This window comes from Prorops nasuta, unplaced genomic scaffold (assembly GCF_024137725.1).
Source record: "Prorops nasuta isolate Cenicafe-Biocafe unplaced genomic scaffold, Cenicafe_Pnas_1.2 PNAS00045, whole genome shotgun sequence".
Lineage (NCBI taxonomy): Eukaryota > Metazoa > Arthropoda > Insecta > Hymenoptera > Bethylidae > Prorops > Prorops nasuta.
In genome coordinates this window covers 617,322-633,693 of record NW_027116842.1, presented here as the reverse complement: position 1 = coordinate 633,693, position 16,372 = coordinate 617,322, and the positions used below count along the sequence as shown (strand labels likewise).

At 35.2% G+C, this 16,372-nt stretch overlaps 1 protein-coding gene across 2 annotated transcripts; it reads right to left on the bottom strand.

Annotated features, from left to right (window-relative positions):
- Positions 1–727: 727 nt before the first annotated feature.
- LOC136784038 (acyl-CoA synthetase short-chain family member 3, mitochondrial) lies at positions 728–13,693 on the bottom strand. 2 transcript variants are annotated; one of them, XM_066744494.1, is made up of 12 exons: positions 13,077–13,693; positions 11,359–11,524; positions 7,966–8,255; positions 7,652–7,748; positions 7,365–7,573; positions 6,819–7,047; positions 5,807–5,917; positions 3,872–4,071; positions 2,824–2,969; positions 2,517–2,739; positions 1,943–2,118; positions 728–1,153 (listed from the first exon to the last, which is right to left on the bottom strand). In XM_066744494.1, exons 1-12 carry the CDS (start codon positions 13,189–13,191, stop codon positions 1,058–1,060), a joined length of 2,058 nt encoding a protein of 685 aa, XP_066600591.1. In that variant the 5' UTR covers positions 13,192–13,693; the 3' UTR covers positions 728–1,057. The 2 variants fall into 2 exon arrangements, with proteins under 2 accessions (XP_066600591.1, XP_066600592.1); XM_066744495.1 differs by lacking the exon at positions 1,943–2,118.
- Between the last annotated feature and the right edge of the window lie 2,679 nt (positions 13,694–16,372).

Here is a 16,372-nt window from a genome sequence, read left to right as displayed (position 1 = left end):
CATTTATACACGAGGCTCTCATTGCCCATCGGTCAATAAAATTCAATGAACTACCATGGATGCCATGCTGGCGCACAATCCGACAATCGTATCTCATCAAGAAACTCGTCCTACTCCCAATTCGTCATGGAGTTTATCGATTCTAAAGCACATCTGAAAACTCTTCACACAGTATGGCCTTGAAGTATTAGAGTTGATTACAAATAAGTAAATTTGAAATTCGTAAAGCAGAGGAAATTACGGATGAGCAGTGACAAGGAAGCAGCAGTTTCATTCTCACGAGAAAGAACGTTAAGCAATTATAGTCCTCTACTTGAAGATTCGTAATTTTGTGTGTAACGCTAATTCCCTTGGGTGTTGAAATCAATATGTGCATTGTGTTTTTACATTCAATTGGAAAATGTTGAAATGAAATCATGAAGGTGCGCTTGAATCTGTTTAAGACTGTGGGATTATGCGTGTATACATATACATACTAATAGTATATACATAGTTTCCTGGCAATCATGACACTGGTTGTGCATTGCATGCACAATTATTTAAATGACCTTGCGTATCAATAATTGAAGTTCCACGTGATAAATTGGACTGAAACTACTCGGAGAAGACATTAATTTCTGACGACCTCTATCATTCTAATGACATGATAACGAATTCGTCTAGGAGTTCATTTTGCTTACAAATACCAAGCCTGAGGAAACTGCAACTGGTAAATGACACGTTTCCATTTTTTTATCGAACATTTATAATTTATTATTTCTTTCCACACAAACTTTTTAATATTTACAATTTTCTTGCAACACTAAGTTTTATAATTTATGGTCAATTTAGTCGAAACGTTAGATCACTCTATAAAGTGACTTTGTAAAATTCAACACATATAGAAATTATTAATTATATGCCATGGAATCAGTTTATACGTATATGTATCGTTTCAACTGTCATTCCAAACTTAAATTATTGGACAGCTCTTACAGATATAGAATCGCGTTAGTTATCATTTGTTTTTCTTGCTTTTAATTTGCATCCATCATAATCATTATTATTATTATTATAATTATTGAGGATCCGGAGCTAATTTAGCATAGCCCAGTTTCTGCAATACTCGCTTGATCTCCGTGTATACTGTTGGATCTTCTATTGTGCTGGGAATCTGAACAAAGAGATGTAATAATTTTATCTTTCATATATCGACTGTAACAGCGGGTTGGTGGGTGGGTTGGTGGTGAGGGGGGGGGGGGGGGTGGTGTATGCGTCAACAATCTAAGAATGCATGCACAACATCATTGCGTATGTTCTTAGTTAATAAATTTTTGGTCACTCGCTTGATCCCAGCTTCCAACAGGTTAATTTGTTGAATAATTAAAAACATGATTGTACATTTTGTAACTAAGTAAAAATGATTCTGACAGAGTTTGTGCGTACTTTCGATGAGTCGAGGACCCAAGTTTCGGTTGTTCCTCACTACTGAGAAGTACGCCGAAATTTTACGTGTTATAGTATTTTTAGTAAATTTTCGGAGATTTTTGTGTAATTTCTTCGAAAAATTAATTCAAATATTTTGGCTCGTAAAAATCCTGTATATGGTTATTAGAGGAAATAAACAATGCAAACACTTAATCCATTTAATTAAAATGCAAATAGTCTTTGCGCCGCAGTGTTTACAGAGAAGTACAATCATTTTCCCAATTATTCGAAAAATTAGCCTCCAGGAAGCTGCGATCAAGCGGGAGACCAAACGTTTATCAACGAATAATTTTCACGGTGCTATTGTGCGTGTACCTTTAAATTTGTGCCTCACATCACTGTTACAAACACTTTGCATTATATATATATATATATATACGTATCCAGTAATGCGAATATTTGCCGTCGAACAAATGCACAGTCTTGGATCGACCAGAAACGAATCTGCTTATCCGACGACTATTCCGATAATTACCTTCACTTGTTTTGATCGGGCTAATTGCACGATCGACTGTCGAATAATTTTGCCAGATCGCGTTCTTGGCAATGATTTCACCGCAGCTGCAATTTTGAAAGACGCTATCGGCCCTATGAGCTCCCTCACTTTTCTAATTAATTCCTGAGTGATCACCTCCTCGTTCTTCGTGCAATCTGCGATCGAACGATCATTAGTGGTAACGTCATTTCAGAAAAGACGTTTAATTCTAAAATTCTATGGTTTGAGAAACGGTATAACACAATGAAAAAGAAATCAACACGGTTCGAGTAACTCTTAAATATTCGAAGTAGTGTTAAAAAAAGAAAAAAAAAACAAAAATTGACTCTAATGGAATATAATGAAAGGAATTAAATGTCACGCGATTATAATTTTATTTAGTGAGTTTATAATGATCTATTTTTCGAAGCCAAGTATACGTGTGTAATTGGCAACGATTAAAAGACACATTTATCCGAATCAAATGATTTTGTTCTCAGTGTAAAAATAGCCCTTTAGCGCTAAGGTCGTAGAGCGAAAAGGGTCTTGGGATAAATTTAAAATTTTAATCTACCTTCCTTGAGCACGTAGAGACACAAAGGTACCTCGCCCTTTGTATTTTCCGGCACCCCTACCACCGCAGCGTCTATGATGTCTTCGTGCGATAAAGCGACATCTTCCAAAGCGGAAGTTGACAATCGGTGACCAGCAACGTTTATAACATCGTCGTTCCGAGCTGTCACGTACACGTAACCGAACTCGTCCATGTAACCCGCGTCCATCGTGTCGTAGCATCCCTAAATGTCACCAAATTTCTTAGTACTTGAAAATTAAAAGCTCTCTGAAAGAAAATTAAGTGGCAGGTGAAGAATATAATTTACCGAAAAAGTTGAGAAATAGATTTGCTTGAATCTATCGGGTGCCTTGTAAAGCGTCGACATGAAACCTGGTGGCATTGGCAGTTTCACCACGATTTGTCCCAACTCGTATTCCGCTGCCTTGCTTCCATCGGATCGCAATACTTCCACTGAAACAATTTCATATTAAATCGCACCGCGTTCTATCTTTCGCAACTTTCTTCGCTTGCCCGCGGCTTATATATATATATATATATATACTTTCAAGTTCATTAACACTGCAGCTAATAAGAGCGCGCAAAAGTCGGTAGAATCGATTAAAAAGTATAATGCAACATTTCGATAAAGTATGCGTAACTCACTGCAATATCCGGCAAATGGGTAAAAGTCAACGCTGATTTTTTGTAAACAACGATTATAAATGTTGCAAAAGTAGGAAGCAATGGTGGGACTTGTAAGAGTGTTAATTTACATTCGAGAAAAGTCATATAAATTTCATGATTTTCCGTTTGCCGCGTGTATAAAAATGAATATCCATCTAATCGAATATTTTTAAGCGATTTACAAGTTTATTTTTAAAGAAAAAATATTTAAAGTTCATGAGGATGCCACTGAATGCTTTCTGTAATGACGACCGTATTTCAAAAATATTATTGGATCACTCGATTCCATTGCAGATTTTGTAGCATCATGCTTGTGGTGATACTCAACAGATTGTAGATTAACATTTTAATTCAACGAAAATATAAAAAGCATAGCAAAAATAGGAAAACTCAACGATTTTCTAAATAGAATATTATTTAGTAAAATTATTTAATATATATATATATATATATATGTTTTGAAAATCGAGGTTCTTAACACATAATTTATATCAATTAAATCTTGAATGATCTCTCGGATGTGTTGAGCAGGGCACGTGGTAAGTTCATTCGCACCGTAATAATAGCATAGAAGATAAAGCAGCACTGAGCTTTTGTAAATAATGTATTGGTGTTATAGGAAAGGAAGAGAGAGTCGAGAGACGTGGATATTGGTTAAAATTTCTCGTTGCAAGAGGTGCTCGACTTACCGCAGTATCCTGGAATGGGTAAACCAGTGCTGAATTTTGGTAAACAAGGATTGTGACCGTAGCCAAGACAGAGAGCGGTGATAGGGTGACCCGTTTCAGACTGCCACCAATGATTTAAAATGGGCACCTTGAAGGCTTTTTCCGCCCACACTTTTGTCTCGGAGTCGCAATGCTCGCCTGCTACAAATATCGCCTTTAACCTACGAAGAAAATGAGACGGTTCACTCGAAGCTGCTGGGCTTTCGGGAAAAATGCCTTCGTCTTATATTGTTATTTATATGTTTCGTTTATTCGTGCGAGAAATACGAAGAAGCTTCGATAATTGTGAGGGGAGAAGGCAATATAACAACATGAGTGGAGAATCGAGCGAAATGGCTTAATTGGATATGAGGCTTTATTTATTCGAGGGCAAACGATAATTATATCGAATCCGTTGCTCCCGCCGGAAGCTTTCGTAAAGGTATTGGGGGTGGTCGGGCCGAAACCAGGTTCCGGGGTTACGCTCGCCATTTGCCATATCCTATTTCACATTTCCTATTAGAAACTCTTCTATTTTTTCCTAATTTTAAGAAATCGTAGTCTTCATAATTTTATATATTTTTTTGTTGATTTTTCTTCATAGTATTGTTCATTAACTCAAAATATATCTAATGCGTCAGGGATCATTCTAAAAATGCAACCCTGATCGGAATAAAGTCGAAAGGTCCATTGGTATTTCGCAAACCACTCTTTTCATTCCACCCTCGGTTTGGCCATGTAGTAGCAATATTTGTAAGTATTCGTCAATAAATATTTGTAAACACTACCTTTTGTTTTGGTTACACGATATACGTTGATACTGATTTTGCAGGTTTTGATTTGCAAATTTCATTCGCGCGAATATTTCTAAAGTTTTCCAACTCGGCGCGACCAGAGTACGTAAGTACAGCATATAACTCATTTAATTCACTATCTATTTAAAATTAAATTCGCATATTAATTTTACATGTTCCAAGGTAAAGCTGGTTTGCAGATTTCACCACTCTTTGCAATATATTCTTAACTTTCGAAGGTATAATTTTTCAGGTATTTAAATTCATATACGTTTTTATACAATTATGCCATGAAGGTATATAAGGAACTGTGTTATTGTAAAAAGCTATCGATAACATATGCATTTATTAAAATGAAATGTATGGCCTAATATGAGCAAAGGAAGTTGGCTAGACTGTTTAAAATCCTTTCAATTGACTCATGAAAGGTATAAAATTAGTTATTTTTTAATGCCATTTCTGTCAAACTCGAGCACCCAGTTTTGCCTTAATATTACCCGGATTATAAAATGTTTCTTCATTTTCAGATTTCTTTTACTTAATTCGTAAATAATCATTTGATTTCTGTCAATATTTAAAATAAACATATTTCTAGAAAAAATTAATTTCATTTATTTTTCTAATACCTTTATAAATTATAAATTATAGCTATTATCCCAAAAAGCTGATGGACCTTAATTCAGTCTCTCCTGTATAAAGTGTTAAGCTTTCGAGAAGTAATATTTTCGACCATCGACTGCTTGTAAAATTTCGAATGAAAAATATATAATGCACTTTTTTCAAATATCAAATCACTGTTAAAATATTTAATATTTTAGTGAACCAATAAGACGACGCGACGCGCGAATTAGCGTAGTGAACGCTCTAGTTTGCAAAGAGGGGGAAATTTCGCTAGCGTATATAGTTACGCTTCTTCTACTTTGCACGCCATTTTATTTGCCAATTAAAAAATTAAATACCTCAGTAACGAATTTACCTGGGGGGGGGGGGCGATGTATATTATTCTTATTTTGCTACAAATTTTACAAGCTGTCTCATTCTTCGATATTGGCCTTCGAAAGCTTTAACACTCTATATATATTTAACAAATATATATATATATATATATAAAATAGATACTTACGAATTGGTAGAATACGTTCGCGCACATATGCTTTCTGGATCTGCTCGCTTCAGCACGCGCAGTGCCGTTGGTACGCAAAACAATGCGTTAACCTTATACTGATCTATTATTCTGAAAATTATCATACGTTAGCAGAGCCAGACCTCAAGGCTTAATTCATTTGTATAATTCACTAGTTCTTGCTCTAAGTAACAAAGGTCTAGCCTGAAATAAAGTGTATTTCGAGAGGCTTTGATCAAAGTTGAAACCTTAGGCCCGTACCATTAAACCAAACTTAAGCTTCTATAGCACTGTCTTATGTATATAGCTAAGACCAAGTACATTTTCACTCTATGTAACCTTCGATACAATGCTTGGCTCAATTTTTGTCTCAAGTGAGCGCTGAGCATTTTATTGCAGGTTGAAGTGACACAATTTCATATATGTTAGATAAGAGAGAGCTAAGTTGAATTTTGTAAAAAGATATATGGTCCTAAGAAATTTCGTTCTTTTTGTTACGATGGATGTTTTCTCTCCATTTTATTTTTTCATCAATTTTTTCTATATCGCGAATCAACCTTTGTGCTTTTGCTAAGATGTTGGATCATCGCGGTTACGTATGAAAAGAAAGCAGAATTTATTTTTTAATTCTTAACAGATATATGTAAATAAATAATCCAAAATTGGTGAATTTCCATTGAGAAATGTGTCATTCGCTAAGTTATCTTAAAGAATCGAATTGGATACAGTAATATTAATGTTATGAATAACCTAGCTTTAAAAATATTAAAAATTTTCGTGTTTGATTCGTGAGCATCGAGCCTAAACCCTTCATAATCGATCGAATATCAAATTTGACGTTTATCATTTTCAAGTGGAACAATTTAATTTGTAAAATGTGGCTGAAAAATGCTTTGGATAGTAAATTTTGCAAGAATCAGTTGAGTGAAAAATTCGAAAATGAAAGGATTGAGGGTTAGGGAGATATTTTTCTACTGGCGTGTAATAAAGGAGAAGAATGGAATTAAGTCACCTGAAATACTGGCTAGCGTCGGGGGTTCTATCCGGTTTACCCTCGTACATAACGCTCGTGCAGCCGTAGAGCAGCGGTCCGTAACAAATATAAGAGTGACCAACGACCCAACCCATATCAGACGCCACCCACCATACCGAATCTTTGTCCATTCCATAAATGGTCTTCATGGACCAGCAAAGAGTGGCCAGATGTCCGCCAATCGGCCTTTGGATCCCTTTTGGCTGACCTATCATCAGGTTTACTTTCTTATTATCGTCATTGTTCAGCAATTAAAACATTTATGTTGCGAACCCAATCGTTTTAGCGAATTACAGCTCGAGTTGAAGATGTAACAAGAATTTCGTTTGTATATCAACGATGCTTAATGCATGGTACATTGACCACGCACGATCATCGAACCACTCGTGATATTTATATTTTTCACACCAAACGTTTGTGAAATTATGGAAAGATTGATATTTTACAAGTTCACACTAGATTGAATACCTCTTTGATGATCGAATGTTATGATAATGTAAGAAAATCTGTGAAGAGTATGTTTACCAGTTGTCCCTGATGTATATAAAATGTAAAGTGGCTCGTTAGCTTCAACAGCGACGCAAGGATGTGCCTTGGATGTCTCGAGGAGTTCCTCAAAGTCGAATTGTGACTCGTATAAAGGGCTTTCCCACACGTTTCGTCGTTGAAAAATTATGCAATTCGGTTTCTTCACTTTTATCAACTCCAAAGCTCCGTTTAGCATATTGGTGTACCTAATTTTTTGCACGAAAAAATTATTTACTTCCTATCTCTTCTTCCTACTTTCAATTGCAAATGTCCGAACGACTTACTTGATGACTTTGGACGGTTCCAAGCCACAACTAGCGGCAATAATGACTTTTGGTTCAGCATGGTCTATTCTGGAAGCTAATTCCCTTGCTGCAAAGCCTACAAATAGAGAAACAAAGTGAGAAAAATCATTCAAACAAAAGCTGCTTTGTTCAGTCGAACGGATTAGATGAATTTATCGATCGGGACCAATTAAATTCGATCAAATTAAATTATGCAAACGAGATGACGCGAGACGAGGGAACTGATTCATTGGAGACTTGCTAACGAGTTGGACTATAGTATTATAGGTTAATCGATAAATAAATTGACTTACCGCCAAAGACAATGGAGTGGACTGCACCGATTCTAGTAGTGGCCAGGATGGCGATTATGGTTTCTGGAATTAGCGGCATGTATATAATCACTCTGTCGCCTTTTTTCACTCCCATGTCGGCGAGCGCCCCGGCCAAACGGGAACATTTGTCCTGCAGCTCGTTGTACGTTACATTTCTAATACAATTTGTCATCGGACTATCGTGAATCAACGCGACTCTCTCCCCATTTCCCGCCTCCACGTGACGGTCCACGCAATTGTAACAAGCGTTCAGTTTTCCACCGACAAACCTGTCGATCCGCAAAATCTTATCTTTTACCCTCGTATATATAGTAAAGTTACTTCGGATGAAGGATATTCGCTTGGAAATACGAGCCCGTTGTACTCAACGAAATGGCTATTTTATATATATATATATATATATAAATTTTCATCATTGCAAACATGATCAAATTTATTCGTATTACATATAAGAAACTTTTTATTATATTAATGAATATGATCGGTGTACTTGTTTCTTCAATTATGTTTTTAAAAATGAACATTATGTCTCGTTTGTTTTTTTGTTGAGTCTGCTCGTTGTTTGATTCTTTAATGAATAAAACGGTATTATGATAATTTGATCGTCGATTTAATTGACTTTATTTGAGGTATGAAATTTTCTTAGATATTAAATGAAAAGTAGAAAATCTTTCCATTAAAAATAATATATATACAGGGTCTTTTCCTAACAGCGGAGCATAGGAGATTCGTGTTAGTTGACTATAGCACTCGGAATGATGGAATCTGAGAGCGCTGATTGGTCAATATTGCGTAGTACCAACATATAATAGGCCGTTACCAATAGTTGGATACGAAAAATGAGATTCATCCGCCGTTTTGGTGTGGAGAAATGTTTACATGCTGATCGTAGCAGAAAGAGGTGTAAAATGGAGAAATGTCAAATGATATGGTTACTAAAGTAAAAATTGAAAATAATGAATGGAAAGTACGAATATTCTTCATTTTCATTCAAAGTATTAAATTTTTACTTTAGTAACGACAACATTTGACATTTTTCCATTTTACACCTCTTTCTGCTACGATCAGCATGTAAACATTTCTCCAAACCAAAATGGCAGATGAATCTCATTTTTCGTATCCAACTATTGGTAACGGCCTATTATATGTTGGTACTACGCAATATTGACCAATCAGCGCTCTCAGATTCCATCATTCCGAGTGCTATAGTCAACTAACACGAATCTCCTATGCTCCGCTGTTAGGAAAAGACCCGTATATATATATATATATATATATATATATATATATTATATTGCGAATAATAATTTCAGGGTCCACTTACTAGACTAGCATACTAAAAGACCATGGAAAAGTGATGATATAGCATATAGTTGCCACGTGTTAATATCATACTTCCTTAGTACTGCCTATTTTATTCCTCGTACCGTTCTCCGATGTGCTATTTCTTAAACCAGAACCTGTACTATACGGAAAAAAAATAATTTTACTGTATACTCCCAGTTGGTCTGACATTTCTTTTCATTGCTAGAAAAAATTATTTAATTTAGATGTAAAATTACACCATTTGACCTGTAGCGGGTGTCTGAAAACCAATAAATTTTCCAGAGAATGACAGAATATGACGTACAACAAAGGAAACACAGACAAATTTACTCTAATATTTTCTTTTCTCCGTGTACTTTCCGTACTAAGAGAAGACAATGACAAAATACAGAACATTGCAATCATTATAATTTGCCTTTATATTTAGATTTCATAATTGTTTTAAATTAAATTTTTTTCCGGCGATGGGATTCTAATCTTTGACCGATCGCAATCTCACGTTCAATTATTTGACATTTGATCCTCTCGGCTAATCTGTGATTTGTTTCATCTGCTACAATCTAAGCAAATGTAAAGTCAATAGGGAGATATGTAATATTTTAAGATACATGTACAGAACTTATTTGAAGCAAGTCGTTAGTTAGCTTAGTACGAGATTGCCTTTATAGTTGCAGATTCGAGTCTCATCGCCGGAAAAAAATTAAATTCTCCAAGTTAAATTTGTGAATGCTATGATGGTAAATAAATGTAAAGCTAAATTATAATGATTAAAATATGCTTTGTATTTTTTAAGTGTCTTTCTTTAGTATGGGAAGTAGTACAGGTCCTGGTTTGGAATATAGTGTAGGAAGTAGTATAGCAGTATAGTATCAGTGGACCGTAGCATATGCCATATTATCACTCCTAGAATCTTTGGATACGCTGCATGGCAAATAGGCTCGGAAAGCTTATTTGTGTTACTATATTTTTTTTACGTAGGCTATTACCAGTCGAATTAATTAGTTCAGAGTAGTCATAATATTGCTGTTAAAACGACTTTCTTTTCTTTATTTGAATCTTTCACAATGTTTTCATTATTATTATAATCTTAAAAATAATGAATAGTTTAGAATATCTGCATGCAACTTAGGAGTTTTCAATGGTTACAAAACTATGATTTACGTGGGGGGGGGGGGGGGGGGGCGTAACATGGACAATAGGAAAATTTTTAAAGTCTCAGCACTTGGCATTAATAGATTTTCAATAAAAAAAGGAAAGTGGAAAACGCAATATTAACTCTTAACGCTCGAAAATCTCCGCTAAGGGGACACGTATTAGTGTTATAAAAATCGAATGATAAATTTTTATCGAGCGTTAAGGATTAATAATTTAATTCACTCGACAAAGTATCTTCAATACGATTGAGACTAACATTGTTCATTAACCCTTAACGCTCGATAAAAATTTGTCATTCGAGTTTTATAACACTAATACGTGTCCCTTTAGCGGAGCCTTTCGAGCGTTAAGGGTTAAAACAGTAGGAAATTTTGAAAGGTAGTGATTTTTGTCTTATTACTTATCGTTCCAATAATCATAAGTTTCCTCAACTTTTTTTTTAGGATTTTACATTGATTTAACAGAAATTTAAACCGAAAAGAGAAATTTTCAATGGTATAAAACTTAGACGATCAACCTTTCCTTAATAATAATTTAATGCTTCTGTGACTCCATGTTTATAAATATAAGTTACAGCATTGTAAATAAAAACCTCTACGATCCTCTAAATTTTGTTCCTAGTATTCGTATTACAACCTGTATAGAGATTGGAACACTTAAGAAACTTAAAGTGTATAGAAAGGAAGATTTATACTCGTAACTATAAGTGATATGAAGTAGATTGAAGATTAAAGAATGCTCTATGCAAAATATTCTTATCTTTCGTTGCTGCAAAGATAAAAATTTTATTGTATCCATATCCTGGGTGATTTTAAGCGACCTACCCACATAATGCACGCACATTATGCACTAAACTAGATAACAAATGCAAATGATTAATGAAATAGTCACCATTTTGTAAAAGGTTCTTCCGAGTTATCGAGGACTTTGTCCCAGTGCTTATCCCAAATAACGGAATGGCCCACTTCCGACCAAAACTCCTCTGGATTCCTCAGTGATTTTTCATAGGCCTCCTCGTAAGTAGCATTCTGACGCTTGAAGGAGTTTAATATGTAATCTGCAATGGTAAAAGTTGGATAATTTTATTCCAAAACTTTTCAACAGGCACCACTGTGCATGTATATAATTAAAAAGAAAAACAATCTGGCAGGAAGCGGTAAAGTTTTCCCCCCACATTCTTCATTTCCAGCTTTAAATATTCAAGGAAATCTGTTGATCTAAATATTCTTGCAATATTCCAGAAATGAATGTGATTTGGCAACCAATGGGAAAATCGAAACGCGTATGAATTAAAGATCGATGGAATTACACTTTCAATTCTTGTATAAGAAGATATAAATTCGATGAATAAGTCTCGTAACGATATATTTTATCAGGATTTATATACCGTTTTATCGTTTCAACGTGGAAGCATATATATATATATATACTATAGCTCAGCGTGCTTTAACTCGACGAGCTTTAATGGTAAAACATTTTCATTGTAATTAACTACAGCAAGGCACGTTTACCGATGGAAAGGTGGAATTAGTGAAAAATGTTGTTGATTAGCGTAATCTGCGTTGCGCGGCTCTTACTCATGAATATTTCAAATGAGTTTTGACCAAGTCATATTGCAGCTTAACGATGTTTCTTATCTTCGGAGGGATGAATAATTCACTGCCAGTGGTTGATACCGAGTTGCACTCCTCCCTTTTCTCCACCACTTGCACCACCCCCTCCCCCTCTTCAGTTTAGCACGAGTATCATCAGTCCATGTGCTTGCTTTCGAAAATTACGCCAATGTAGTACGTGCTAATAATGAGAAATGCCGAAGCAAATGAATTACAAGCTTGAATTACAAGCTCCACGGACCAAATGATTCTCAAACGTTTTAGACCAATCGACTCTCGCCTCTATATATAATCAGTCCAAAGAAATGCACCAAAATCTATACACAAATATATCGCATACAGATGAAAACACAGTTGTAATGCATACCTGTTGCATGTTTTTGTCATTTTCATTCTTTTGTCATATAAAATCAATCACAAAATGTTACGTCTTTGTCTTCTTTTTAACAATAATCAACTTTCTTTTGCAATTTATTTTAAAAAATGTTACCACTGACCTCTAAATATTTTAAACTTTGTCTATACAGATTAATTGTTTCTTTCTCGATAAAATAAAGATAAATCCGAAAAATTCATAGGTATTGGAATTGTGAATGGAGAAAATTCAAATGGCTATGATGCAAGAGAAATTTTGACTTTCTTTCTAGCTTCGTAGCATATTCCTACACAACCTGGTCTCTGCTCCTTCTAAATCACATTGTAGAGGATTTGCCACGTAAAACACTCCATAGTATGCACATATAATATGATTTTTATATTCGTCGATTAAAGAAACAAAGAGTATTAAAGATATAAAAATATTACTAAAAAAAATCTCTTTGAACGAAAATGATAAGAGTTTTGAAACGGGTCCTATGCACAGAAATTCGATACCTCTTATAATCAGGGAGCGGTACGCGTCTTCTCGCATCTTTCTTCTATACGAAATTTCAAATAACTGGCTCTCTCTCTCTCTCTCTCTCTCTCTAATACATAAAAGAAATAATTTGCTTTTACCACTACGGTCGTTAATCGTGCTCATCTTCGAACGTGCGACGCTAGCCTCGAAACCTGGCTTCTGGACAGTTTCATCCTTGCCCTCGAGATAGTCAGAGTCCACCTGGTGCAGCATCTTCAAAGAATTTCTCACTGGCAAGCGTAGCTTACAAGCAATTTCTAAGTGCTTTCCCTACCAATAACCACTGGTCCATCCAAAACTTTGTACGTCTTATAGAAGATTTAGTAAACGCAAATTCTCTTCCCTTGAAACTTTCACTCCCTATCTTATACCATGAAACGCCAAGCTTCTTATTTCAACCGCTTAAATCGAATATCCCTAAATTGGGACCAACAAATTCTCCTCTCGTGAAACAAAAAATCAGACAAATTCGTATTATTAGTTTTTTACAGAAGTTTTGATCCCTGGCATATATATCTCATCCTTTTATCCTGGTCGAAGGTAAGCACGTGTATACTGGACCGGAGCAATAATCCGCGATTCAGTCACGCTGCACTCGACTCGCTTCAGGAACGAAGATTTTCTAATCGCGATCGCATCCCACGTCCATTTTCATGGTCTCTCTCGGAACCGAAACAGTCGTACCTGCGCGAATCGAGTCGCGACCTTACATCGAGCTAAGCCCACTAAAAACTGAGACTCACCTTTCTCGAACGGCATCAATTATGAGTATGTAAAAATGCTCACGTGACTCGCTGATTTCCTGGTGCCCCTTGAACCGGGGGCCATGCACATTTGCGTATATTGAATTACAGTTAAATGTCCATCAAAAAGAAGAAGAAGAATGAGAGAGGAAGGAAGACGAATAAAGAGAGCATCGCGTCGATTGGGAAGAATTGTTAAAAAAAGAATAAGAGTGTTAGGGAGGGATGGGGCGAACTTACGAGGGGAAGTTTTCGAGGTGTGGGTGTAAAGAGTAGAGTCGAAGGCGACCACACCAGGTGGTTCTTCGTCATGGATGGATTACCAACCAAGCTACTCGCGTCAAATCCGTAAGAGGAGAAAACGATGGAGATGCTATGTTGTAGCAAAGTTGCGAAGGTGGCAAATGCTGCAATGCGCTCCTATTCCATGGAAAAGCTTGATCCGGCGTGAAACTTAATTTTAAATGGATCCTTTACGAGATACGCGAAGCGAATAATAATGACGGTTTAGCGATATAATCCCCTTCCTCCCCCTCCACCATTCCCTACCTTCCACTATCAAACCGTTTAAACAAGCGTTTTCAACGATTCCCTTCACGAAATTCCTCTACAAAAAGAAAAGCCATAGCTGCCAATTCTCATATATGTAAAATTCTTGCATCATTCATCGTAATTATCCAATGCAATTCCGCAGTCACTCTTACCACTGTCTTTCTTTCCTCCCGGCCAAACATCGTCTCTTTTTATATTTTAATTCTATTAATTTACCTTTCCTGTAAATAAGATCGACATGGTGCTGACTTGAAAGAAACAAATGTGGAATTTTTTAGCAAAACTGGTAAGATTGCTTTTTAGCGAGCACGTGTATCGGTAGTGGCGGTCTTATCACTTAATTTCTTATTGAGTATATCGTTATATAGGCTGATCTATTTTTAGGAAAACTTAACAATTAAATGTTATTTATTCGGTTTTGTTAAAAACTACCTTGTTCTTTATCTCGTGTATTTTAACCAAATAACCTACAATCGCCACTGACATCACGTTTTCGTAAAATGGTTTATTCGGTTCTTCTTCTAAGCTGCTCACAAACTATATCGTATGTTACATAGAATCGCTTAAGCTTGATAAATGTTTCATATTTTTTCATATGCTGTTACATATAGACTGTTTTTTTTTTACATAAAATGATATTCTATATATGTACCAGATACCTATATATATGGGTTACAGGACGCCTACGATCGTTGCCTTCGGATTATCATTAGCTGTACGCCACTCGGGATCATCCAACTAAATGAGCCTCGTTCATTTTGCAACCTGTAGGAATACCCCATGATGGATGGACCACCGACCTTTGTTTGCAGCGCTCGGCTTGAATGAGGAGAATATCAAATCCCGGACACCTGTTAACCCTTTATAGCTAGCGACACCTTATATTAATAGATCGTACCGAGCTCATTGAATTACGTATGATAAGTTTGCAATGGACAAACTGAAAAATTGACGTTTTGCAAATCATCCAGTTAATTGATTTTTGCAGTACACTTACTGTCTCGATGAAACGATACAAGTAATTAAACCTTAACGTACATCGATCATATTTTTGTAATATACTATAAGGTTTTAGACATTAAACAGTGTATGCTAATTATTTAAAGTTTTGGCTGTAAGAATGAATAATCTTAAATTCATATAATTTTATTGTTATGAATAAGTGACTCATTTACAGATTTCTAGACAATTTTTGAAATTCACGAAATTAATGTAATACAAAATATTGGGAAATTCTACATTTCCGAATTATCAGACGCATTTGTATGAAATATATTTTTATCAAATTTTGCGTAGCTTTCTATGTATTATTTTGTGTAGACAGTTGCGATAGCTAAACGTACTCCTGAATGATTCGTAAAGTAGAATCGACTGTGCAAAAGTAAAAAGGGAAGCTTTTGTTTAGGATATTTTTAGAAGATATTTATTAGGGGCAGTGTGTGTTGTGCGCTCGAGTTTTTTAACCTACATACATTTGTTTACAATAGCTATTATACAGCATGATGCATGAATACATAAAAATTGGTAAGTATTTTTTATTTTTGTAAAAACATTGCACTGTATGCAACAATACTATTTTTTTTTTTATATAAAACATGCACTTCTGCATATAATAAGTTAAAACATTTGGCTACATAAAAGATAACGTTTACTTAAAAGTGAATTTAGTAAACGTTATGTACAAGAGATTGTTGCAAAGGTAGATATTTTCAATGCTTCGAGCGGTTTGAAACTGAATATTCGAATAAAATATTTGTAATTAATAAAAGTACGACTAGCGCTTAAACTGTATATATATATATATAATAATTACAAATTTGCATTATTACTCGATCTTTTTGCACAAAATACGGTGTAAGAAATGTCATTTTCAAATGCCTCTATGTTTTTAATACTTCGTCATTAAACGCTTTAGAGCTGCACATTCAGTTTGTTAACCAATATAGGTCTTATATGTCTCATTCATTTTTTGGCCTCTGTCCACAAACTCAAAACATTAAGAAAGGATTGATGGCGATGCTCTGCACTTTTTATTTTGTATATCAATAGTAAAATAATTATAAATGCACTTTTGATACAATTTCAGCGAAATAAATGAA

Excerpts from the sequence above, each read along its gene's own strand:
- LOC136784038 (XM_066744494.1), bottom strand. The coding sequence starts at position 13,191 with ATGCTGCACCAGGTGGACTCTGACTATCTCGAGGGCAAGGATGAAACT. Across the intron at positions 7,048-7,364 it reads ATATACATCAGGGACAACTG|GTCAGCCAAAAGGGATCCAA; the intron begins GTAAACATACTC and ends ACCTGATGATAG. Across the intron at positions 1,154-1,942 it reads CCCGATCAAAACAAGTGAAG|ATTCCCAGCACAATAGAAGA; the intron begins GTAATTATCGGA and ends CTCTTTGTTCAG.